The 10,783-nt window shown below is 53.4% G+C and overlaps 1 protein-coding gene across 1 annotated transcript; it reads left to right on the top strand.

Annotated features, from left to right (window-relative positions):
- Positions 1 to 7,641: 7,641 nt before the first annotated feature.
- On the top strand, positions 7,642 to 9,773 carry KCNA10 (potassium voltage-gated channel subfamily A member 10). The gene has a single exon (XM_056361594.1). The coding sequence runs from the start codon at positions 8,030 to 8,032 to the stop codon at positions 9,578 to 9,580; it is 1,551 nt and encodes a 516-aa protein (XP_056217569.1). The 5' UTR covers positions 7,642 to 8,029; the 3' UTR covers positions 9,581 to 9,773.
- Positions 9,774 to 10,783: the final 1,010 nt, after the last annotated feature.

Raw genomic sequence — 10,783 nt, 5'->3', positions numbered from 1 at the left:
GGTAAGGAGGGCTCAGCTGCAGCAACGCCTGGCTCGGACCCAGGCCATCAGCAGCATCCTTCGGCGAGCAGCCTGCATCACCGCAGAGCTCATCTCACCCCATCTGGCTTTTCCTGCTACCTGTGCTGGGCTGCGGCAGCTTTCCTGGTGCACCAGGACTACGTTGGCTCCCTCCTAGCAGGAACTCACCCTGGCTTGTTATTAAATTACATCCTGACCCGGTTAATCCATAGCTGATTAATTTGGGACTCTATGGCTGGGTATCAGAAAGGTTTCATCTGTCTCATGGCATGTACTGTATGTACTGGGTTCTCTGCTAATCTGATTTTTTAATATAAAGGAAATATGGGTGGAAAAATAAAGAATGAGGTATGCAAACGAGGGAGGATTAAAGGGGTCCGGCTGGGCACACTTCTCTGCCTGCTGTGGGGGTCAGCAGTGAGGGATCCCCCCATCCCAGCACCAGAAATCCAGGCTGGGATCTTCCACCCGTGCATCTTTTCCCACAGGGCTCCTGTTTGGCTGTATAGCATGTCACCGGTTCTGGGGAAACTGAGGCACGGAGCTGGAAGTAGCTTATAGGAGCTGGTGGCTGCTGGTTAAAGCTGATCATTCCTTTGCTGGTGCAGTTTGTGGGTTTAAATGTTGGGGCTCATCCTGCACCCCTTGCCTAGGACACACGTGAACGTCTCCTTTCGAAAGGAAAGGGGGTCTCAGACTGGGCTGCTCCTGAGCTCTGGGCTCCTTTGGTGCCCTGGGCTTGCTCTAAGCCACTGTTATTTCAGCATATTTTGGCTCCTTTTCCCTTTTTCCGCTGTTCCTGCACGGAGGGCTTGAAAGCAGAGGCAGCTTTTGCCAGATCCCCATCATCCCCTCAAAGGTTTGAATTATTCTTTCCATTATTTTTTTTTTTTTATTGCTCATAAACTACCAGCATCTCCCCTCCTGTTTATTCCCTTGCAGCTGCACGCATTTGCCTTAAATTTAAAGAGTTTGATTTGCAAATGTCTTTCCCAAGGAGGGGGATGAGCTGCAAACTTTTGCAGGATCTTCCCCGGGAGCAAGCCCAGAACCTCTTTGTCGGGTTTTTTGGGGGGTTTTTTGTTGTGTTTTTTTTTTTTTTTTTCCCCAGGGATGGTTCCTGCCCTGCTCCCAGCCGTGGCAGATGCCCCCAGGGATGCTCCATGTCTGAATCAGAGCTCAAATACTCCCTTAAAATTCTCGCCATCCCTCGTTTCATTAACCCCAGTGCCAGGGCTGGAGTCAGTCCATCATCCCTATAACTGAGGATGCTGGAGGGTGTGGGTTGTGCTTTTGCATATTGCACCCCCACCCCAAACCCAGCCCTCCCTGATGCTGGGGGCGGGGGTGGGGGGTTGCTAATTGAGGGGCACTTCATGCAGGGCTGAGAAATAAGAAAAATTCACCCCAATATCTCAAGCGGCCGCAGAAGTGCCGTGGAGCCAACCCAGCTCCACCTAAGAGCATTGTAGCTGAAATAGTAGTGCTGAACCCCAGCTAATTAGTTCTGCTAAGAAAGAGGAAAATTAACAGGGGCTCATTACTGCAGTAAATTGCTCTGTGGGCTGAAGCGCGTGCCTGGTGCAGGGCAGAGCCCAGCAGACGCGCCGCTTTGCAGAAGTCTCTGCAGGCACCGTTTTGCTTGAGAATTAGGGAAAAATCAAATTAAGCGCCGCTGCTTCATTACATGGGAGCGGCGATTGGGGTCTACAGGACCCTTTCTGTCTTCTCCTTGTTCCCACCCTGCTGTGGTTCATCCCACGTCAGCTCAAGGGGAAATGGGGTGTGATGAGCTGGTCAGTTCTCTGCCCTATTCCCCACAGGGGAAATTCAGCTCCCTGTGCAAACCCAGGTCCAAGCAGTAACCCAGGGACCTGCTGCAACAACCCCCCCCAACCCACCCCCCCCTTTTCCAACTAATCCCCCTCTGCGGCGGGACAGCCTGCGGGGTGCTTGATCCAGTCTCAGAGCTGTGCGTGCGGAGTTGCTGGGCAGCGATCCCGTACCAGTGCTTACTGGGTGCCTGTCCATCCCGGATGCAGGGCACCCTTGGGGGCCAAATTGGTCCATGGGATAAATCCCAGCAGATCCGGTGATGCCAGGAGCATGGAGTGGAGGATTAAAGAGAAAGAAGTGCAGGAGGAGTGCCTGGGGCAGCCTGGCTTTGGGGGGCATTTAAATCCTTAGGGAGAAAACGATGTTTCAAGTCACCTTGGCTGAACGCAAAGGCAGAACTTTCCCGAGGGTGTCCAGGGTGTAGACGAAATCTCCAGAGATGAGAGAGTTGTGTAACCGTCCTGCTTCTTGGAGACAACGATGTTATTCCGGGCACCTCCCCCTGTATCCGTCTCCCCTGGACCGTAACCCTGCTTTGACTTCAGGGATATTCCCATCAGCAGCGAGTTTTTGCTGGAGCTGACTTCCCAGCACGAACCAGACAATCGGCTTCTGCGGATGGTTTTCACACTCCGTGTTTCCCTCGGCCACAGATGCTCTTTGCCCCTGCGCAGGACGTGACCCTGGTTAGTGTCAGGGAGATTTTTTTGGGGGGAAAAAAAGCCAAGCGAAAGACTTTTGCCTACAAATACCATCACCCTGTGGTCAAAGTTGGGTGTGGAGGGGAGATGGGCACAGGTTGAGGCTGAATTTAGGTTCCAGGAGTATGGATTTAATGCCTTTTTGTTAGTAGATCTCCAACCGCCCCACCAGGGTGGATAAATATAAGTACTGGGATCTATAAGGGTGCAGAAGGGGGCATAAAAAATGTAATACCAGACCTGAAGGGCTTGATCAAAGGTCTGGTTAATGTTGTGTCCCTTTTCTGTCACAGACGGCTGGAGATGAGTATAAGATGCTCCAAGCCAACGGGTCCCAGGATCTCCTCCGGGACAGGGCGGTTTAATGTGCTCATTAACGTCATGGGGGGGGGGGGAGGAGAAATAGCTCAGAGGACGGACAAGGATGCTGGAGGGAGGGAAATTGAGGTGACCGGGTCCCTCAAGAGCAAAGGAGCGTCACCACGGAGGAATTCAGGCTGAAGCACGCGGGCAGAAATGTGCCACCCCCTCCTCTGCTTTCCCTAAATGAGGAGGTCTGGGGGGAGGAGGAGATGGAGGAGGGTGAAGAGGAGGAGGGTGGGAAGGTAACCCGGGTGAAGGTAGAGGTGGGACCCAGCCTTGTGTGAGGCCACCCAACAGAGATGAAACTACCTGAGGGCACCCAAGGTGAGGATGCCGGCGAGTGTAAACAACCTCTGGAAAGGAAAAAAAAAAAAAAAAAAAGAAAAGCAAAAAATGGGGAAAGAAAAGAAAAAAAAAATTAAAATCCAGTTATTTCAGTGAGTCGTGCCAGCTTGCCCGGTCCCATCCACCCAGGGCATTTATTTATTTATTTATCCCCGGCGGTTATAAGCCCAGCGGCTCTGGGGTCCGAGCCAGAGGCCGGCCAGCAGCCAGGCGTGACTCAGGGGCACGTCCCCTCTCTCCCTCGTCCCCCACCGATGCCCTCCGCGGGGCTATGCTGGCTGCACCCGCTGCTCCAACTGGTCCCAGCCACCCCGGGGAGGGACAGAGATGTCCCACGTGGCGGTGGCACTGTGGCCGTCACCTCCTGGAAAGGAGCCTGCTGCACCTGCGGCCACAGGCAGGAGGTAGGTGGGCAACGGGGGATGCTCCAACCCTTGGGCTTTCCCCTCCCCTCCTCTTTTTAATATCATTATTATATATTAAGAATAAAAAGAGCCCTATCACCTGCTGTCAATCTCTCTCCCGGTACCAGCGGCGTGCGGGTCCCCGTCCTCCCTCTCTGCCTCCCTCCTGGGGACCAGCTCAGACCTCACCACGTCACGGACAAGACTTGTCCCCGCCGGACCATCCGGAGCATTATTGGGGATTAAAGGTGGCATCCGCCAGAAGGGCACGTCCTCCTCCGTCTCGCTCACCGACGAGCGGGTGGGGGCAGGAGGTGGGTGGCAGGGTCCCCCTTCCCCGGGCGAGAGGGGCATGGGGGTAGGGTGTCCCCTGCACCCCACCAGCCACTCCTGGCTCTTTTTAGGGCTCCCAGGGCGATGGCAGGGCCGAGGCTCCAAACCGTGCTGGATCCTGCCACCGCGCCTGCCAAAGCCCATCCCCGGCACGCTGGGCTGCCCATTATACCGTGAATCAAATAGAGAAGAGCCTTTTAAATGACATTGCCTGCGTTATCCCAAAGGGACCTTCCGAGGGTATGGCTGGACTTTTTTTTTTTTTTTTTTTTATCTCCGCTTTCCCTACACATCCCTATGTGTCTTTAATAACTCTCTTCCCAGATGCAGAGAGCGTTGGCACTTCCATGCCCTGTGCGGGTAAGTCCCTGTAGGTGATGGCTTAGGGGGGCTATGGGGGGAACCACCTCCTTTCTCATCCCAGTGCCGGGGTGATGGGAAGGAGATGGGGGGCAGAGAGGCTCAGCATCCCTGATTTTCTGGCAAAACCGTGGAAACGGCTGTTGTTGGCCCCAGGAGCATGAGGGGTCACTGGGGATGAAGGGGCGATGGGTAGGAAGCAGCAGGGAATTGCCAACGGGGAGGTGGCGATGGTTGCAGCCCCAATTTACTGGGGTGTAATGGGCAAAACACATTCTCTCCCTCAAAATGACCTTTCTCTTCCACCGTCTCTCTCCCTTGCATGTTTTTTTTATTATTATTATTTTCCACAGCCAGGGATTTCAGCTGAAGGGTATTAGTTAATCAGATTCTGAGAAGCAGATGTTAGGTGATTTAGGAGGAAAAAACGAGGCAACTTTCTAGTTCAAGCCTCCGCTGGAGCCTGGAGGGCGTGTTGCAAAGCTTTGGGTGGATGTTTTGTGGCTTTGGGCAGCGCCATGAATTTTGGTCTAAATTAAAAATGAGACAGACAGGGCGGGCTGGGGGGTTGGGGGTAGGTGGGACACCTCTCTCCGGTGACGGACAGGCAGGCGTCAGCACGTCTGGGGGCTTTGAAAGCAAGAAAAGGAAAGTCAGAGCCCTGCAACCCTTGGGCAGCTGTTCTGAGGGCTTGACACGGAGCTAAAAAGCACCTTTCTGCGTCCCAACGGGGAGGATGAGCACAGCTTCCCACTCTCAACCTGACCACGCACGTGAATCAGCCCGTCGTAGCTCCGTGCCTCAGTTTCCCCATGAGGGATGCTGCTGGGGGGGTGGGGTGGGCTCAGTTCGCTGTGCACAGAGGCTCCAGAGCAAAGCCAGGGTTTGATATATCACAATTTCTACCGCGACCAAAAGTCTCGGGTTAAAGCCACCCTGCCCGGCAAGGGCTGGGGGATTTTCTTGCCCGCGGTGCTCAGCGTACCCAGATCATCTCCCGGCGCTGACTTAGGATGCAATTTTGTGGTCGGCTTTAGCTGCTCTAAATTTGCTCTGTTGTTGAGAGGAGCTCCTGGGCACGTGTTCCCCTCTGGGCTCTCCCACCAGGATGGATGGGTGGGATGTGTGCTGGGCCAGGTCAGCTCCCCCCCCGCCCCTCAGCTGAACACTAAATGCTCCTGCTCTCCCCGTTCAAACTGATTTTCTTTACTTTTTTCTGATTTAAACATCCTCCTGGGGTGTTTATCGCAAGAAAAAGTAAGAAACCAAGAGGGGAAAGACATGTGCTGTTTTTCTTTTTATTCTTTGATGCTTGTTCCTCCATTGAACAATTCAGAAGAGCTTTGTTCAGGCTGGGCTCATCGCAGTGCCCCTTCACGCCCCTCCCGCTGCTACCCGGGTGCTGAGCATCGCTCACCCGCAGCTCTCGCTTGCTGTCTCCCCGCAGAGATTCTGTTGCATTTTCTGCACCCAGCATTGCTCTGACGGTCCATCATCTCCTGCCTGCAACAACTTTCCAGCAGAGCCACAGAAAGGTCGAGCCTGAGCCGAACCTGGCCCCACGGAGAGCTGCGGTGCCTTGGGCATGTCCCAGCAGGACGTCACTGGGGCTGGGGGAGTCGGGTTTGGAGTCACTGGGGCTCCTCAGTTCTGCAACTGGTTTGCTCTGGGGGGCAGAACTGCAACGCTGCTGTGTCCTCCAAGCATCATTCCTGCCCCGTTGTCCCAAATACTCCTCCATGCATGTCCTCAAGTGGGAAAATTGGCACGCAGCCAGCCAGGAGCAGCTCTATGGAGATGGGTGCCTAAGCACAACCACGCTCCGTGGCTTTTTTCTTGAGCAAAGAAACATGATATTTAAGTAGTTTATGATAAATTGTGGGATTTGTCCCCAAATCCAGAATCTCATGGCTCTGCTGGGGGAAGACCGAGGTTGAGCCCTCATCCAGGATATGGATGCTGGCTCCTAGATGAAGTTTTGCTTTTGGGATTTATAATGCTGAGAGCAGAAGAGAGAGGATTTGTAGCAAGCCGAGATGTTGCCATCTACTTCTGCCATGGATTTGGGTTTCTAGCTTGTCCTACCCAACTTCACTAGCAGTGCACCAGCACGGATGGATGAGTTCGCTTCTGGGGAAAGGGGAAGGAAAGAATTCAGAGCCCTGCAGGACTCCAGCTGGGCAGGGGGGTGAAGCAGCCGGTGCAACTCAGTCCCCGCGGGCAGGATGGGTCCCATCCCAGCACCTGGTTGTACAAAGCAAAGCCTGCGGTGGAGAGCATCCTCATCGCGGCGCTGGCCCCAGCGCCGCTGCTGCTCCGTGCAGACGTGGCCTAAATTGCGATGCTATTATTGGCAGCCGAGGGCATTTGGGTTTTTTCGCTCCCTCTCTCTGAACTTTGCTGGGTAAGAAAGCCAGCGTGCCCTTGGTGATTAGCGGTCACGCACAGCAGCTCTGCGCGTCCTTCTGTGGTTTCTCATGTCCGGAAAATATATTTGTGGGGGAAAGAGCTGGAGGGGAAATAAATCAGGAGGTTGAATTTACTTGGCACATCTCCCCAGAACTGTTCCCCGTTAACCTCTAATTTCTCTTTGTGCCTCTCCCTGAGGCGGGACAGGTAATTTCCCAGCTCTGTAACTTGGCCTGGTCCCTCGGCGCCTTTTTGACTTTGCCTCCAAGTTCAGCACGACAGCAGCGGCGTGTCGGGGAGCCGTGTGCCCAGCAGCGTTTTGGGGACGTGGTGGCTGTTGCTGAGCGCCTGACAGAACCGCTCTAGGGAAAAATCCACCCCGTGGCCTGAAGGATGCTCGGCCAGTGGCCTGAGCGCTTAGCCCTTGTCTTCTTCCCATGGCTGGGAATGTCATGTCTGCTGTGAAGGAGACCTAGGAGAGCTCTGGAGGACATCACCTCAGCCACTGCCTGCCCCAGTCTGGCTGAAGGCAAGGGGTCCCAGCAAGGGGTCTCAGCTGGGACCCCTTTTCACGCCATGCAAAGGGGTTCTCCAAGGCTGGTGGACATAGCCTTCTTCTCCTGACCTGCCTTCCTCCTGGGCTGTGCTTCCCAAATCCCAGCATGGCCCTGAGTTTGGGAATTGCTTTCTGCCCACCAGTTGACCCAGCTGCAACATGCCCAGGACCTCCTGGGGTTTGACCCAATGCCTCTCCCAGCTGAAGCAAGGGCTGCCACTAACCAGGACACCCATGGTTAATACCTCCAAATCCTGCTCCAGACTCTGGACCCGCACCTGGAAATGTCTGAAAGGGCTGGGAATGCTGGGGAAAGGCTGGGTGGGACCCCTGGGATCACCCCCATCCTCTGCCACTGCCTGACCTTTTATCCTTGGGTGCTGCAAACGGTATCGGGAGGTTTAATGATGCTCATGAAGCCATGCCAAAAGGGCTTGCAGGATCCGGAGATGAACGACTTGCTAGAAGTATAAGGCTTTTGCCAGTCAATGAAATTAATGTTTCCATTAGAAAAAAAAAAAACCAAAAAACGGGTTTTCCAACCTCAGGTTTGTTTTATTCTTTTCAGTCAAGCCAAGCGCTTGATATGCGCAATTCAGCTCTGTCTCCCTGTCCATTCACTTGCAGATCCTCATAGCGTGGGAAAGACGCAAGCTGCCGGCATCCGACCCGGGGATTTATGCTGCTAATCTGATTAGTGTATGATGGACGTGTCCAGTTGGAAGGAGATGGAGGTGGCACTAGTCAGTTTTGACAACGCTGATCAGATCGTGGAGGATCCCTGTTATTCAAACGACCTCAGCCCCGCCAGCCAGTCGCGGAAAGGCCATCCCAGCTGCGCCAACCTCCTCTCCAACTTGAGAATCCTTATCAACAGTGAAAACGCCAACAATGAGACCATTTTCTCCAGGTTCTCCGCCGAGTTCAGTGAGCACCTGGTGGGGGAGAGGGTGGGCATGGATGAGGGGGACCAACGAGTCATCATCAACATCGCTGGGCTGAGGTTTGAGACGTGGCTCAAGACCCTCAACCAGTTCCCTGAGACCTTGCTTGGGGACCCGGAAAAGAGGATGCGTTACTTCGACTCCATGAGGAATGAATATTTCTTTGATAGGAACAGGCCCAGTTTTGATGGGATCCTGTACTATTACCAGTCCGGTGGGAAAATACGGCGCCCGGCCAACGTCCCCATTGACGTCTTTGCTGATGAAATCACTTTCTACGAGCTGGGTGATGAAGCCATGGACCAGTTCAGGGAGGATGAAGGGTTCATCAAGGACCCTGAGACCCTCTTACCAACCAATGACTTTCATAGGCAATTCTGGCTGCTCTTTGAGTACCCTGAAAGCTCCAGTGCGGCCAGGGGTGTAGCTTTGGTCTCTGTCCTGGTCATTGTCATCTCCATCATCATCTTCTGCATGGAGACCTTGCCAGAGTTCAGGGAGGAAAGGGAGTTTAAATCCGCCCAGGAGCTTTCTAAGAACCTGACAGATACCTTGCTGGCCCACAGTACCTTCACGGACCCTTTCTTCGTCATAGAGACTGCCTGCATCATCTGGTTCTCCTTTGAGCTGTTCGTCCGGTTCATCGTGTGCCCCAGCAAGACCGAGTTCTTCAGGAACATCATGAACATTATCGACATTGTGTCCATCATCCCCTACTTCGTGACGCTCACCACCGAGCTGATCCAGCAGAGCGAACTCAACGGGCAGCAGAACATGTCCTTGGCCATCCTGCGGATCATCCGGCTGGTCAGGGTCTTCCGCATCTTCAAGCTCTCCCGGCACTCCAAGGGGCTGCAGATCCTGGGGCAGACCCTCAAGGCCAGCATGCGGGAGCTGGGCTTGCTCATCTTCTTCCTCTTCATCGGCGTCATCCTCTTCTCCAGCGCCGTCTACTTCGCCGAAGTGGATGAGCCGCAATCCCATTTCTCCAGCATCCCTGACGGCTTCTGGTGGGCCGTGGTCACGATGACGACCGTTGGCTATGGAGACATGTGTCCCACCACCTTGGGGGGGAAGATCGTGGGGACTTTGTGCGCCATTGCAGGGGTATTGACCATTGCGCTGCCCGTCCCCGTCATCGTCTCGAACTTCAACTATTTCTACCACCGGGAGACAGAGAATGAAGAGAAGCAGATCCTGCCTGGGGAGGTGGAGCGGATACTCACCAGTGTGGTGACGGGGAACGGCAGCATGGAGTCGCTCAATAAGACCAATGGGGGTTACCCTCGAGACAAGGCCAAAAAGTGATGTTTGAGGCCGTGGCGGGACTGGGCACTGCCAGGTGGGATTGGCTGGATAAGGTATAAGACATCTGCATGCTGTGGTTTTGGTTTTTTTTTAAACCAAATGTGCTGCTGCTTTTTTTTTTTCTTTTCCTAGACATGTTTCAATCTCTGATTTCCTGTGGCTGTTCAAATAAATACCATCTTTCTTATCTCTCTGCCCTGCCCATCAGTCTGCTTTTTTTTTTTTTATTATTTTATTTTTTATTTGATGCTCATCTGCTTGACGTTTAGCTTCTCTCTCCATGGGGTCAGAGTGGGGTTCCCCGTACACAGAGATTTCCCCCATTTACTGGAGGGGAAAAAAGGGGCAAAGTGACACGAAATGCTTTGCTCGGTGGTACCCAGCTGTCCAGAGACGAAGGTGGGTCCAGCTCCCTGTTTTTCTTCATCCATTTTAAACCATTCCTCCCCACCCACCACTTAGTATCTGGGGGTCTGAACAATTCCCAGACCCGGGACTGCTCTGGCTGAAAAATAAGCTGGCAAAAAAAAAAATTAATATTTTTAGCTGGATGAGTTCCCTGGCCTGCCTGCCTAATAAACTTTGTCGGCACGGTAGGGTGGGCAGTGATGGATGGAAGCAAGCCACCAGGTGAGGGGATTAGGAGGAGGATGGGGACCCATCACGGTGGCACGGTCACCAGGAAAAGTCCAGGGCACCGTGGCTCGGTGCCCTCTGGGGTTTCTGATCGAAAACCGAGCTCTGAGAGAGGGATGGGGATTTCCCCTGCAACAAATGCTTGACTTGGGGGTTACCTGGTGTGCAAATGCCCTTGGGGACGAGTCACCATGACCTCACCGATTTGGTTGTCCCTCCTGTTGCTGCAAATGGGGCGCAGAGTAAGGAGGGCTGGCGATTCCCCACAGCTTCGAGTTGCAAAAAGGCACTTCTGGCTTCTAAAAGCTGCAAATTCCCACCGGCACTTTTCATGAGAGAAACCAGCAACAGATCATTTTGCCATTCTCTCTCATGCCAGCAGGTTTTCTGCCGACAAAAACATTTTGTTCCAACTTCTCTGTTTCACTTGGCTTTTTTTTTTCTTTTTTTTTTGATGTTTCTGCCTACATTAAGATCACAGTTTCTCATGCAGTGTCTACACATCCGCTTTTATATCCCACATCTGTTATACTCCGTGTCTTATCTCCTAAGGATTCGACACGATCA

Source organism: Falco biarmicus, chromosome 16, assembly GCF_023638135.1.
Source record: "Falco biarmicus isolate bFalBia1 chromosome 16, bFalBia1.pri, whole genome shotgun sequence".
NCBI lineage: Eukaryota > Metazoa > Chordata > Aves > Falconiformes > Falconidae > Falco > Falco biarmicus.
This window is presented reverse-complemented; position numbering and strand designations above follow the sequence as displayed.

Bases quoted from the DNA above. Each gene is read 5' to 3' on its own strand.
- KCNA10 (XM_056361594.1), top strand. From the start codon at position 8,030: ATGATGGACGTGTCCAGTTGGAAGGAGATGGAGGTGGCACTAGTCAGT.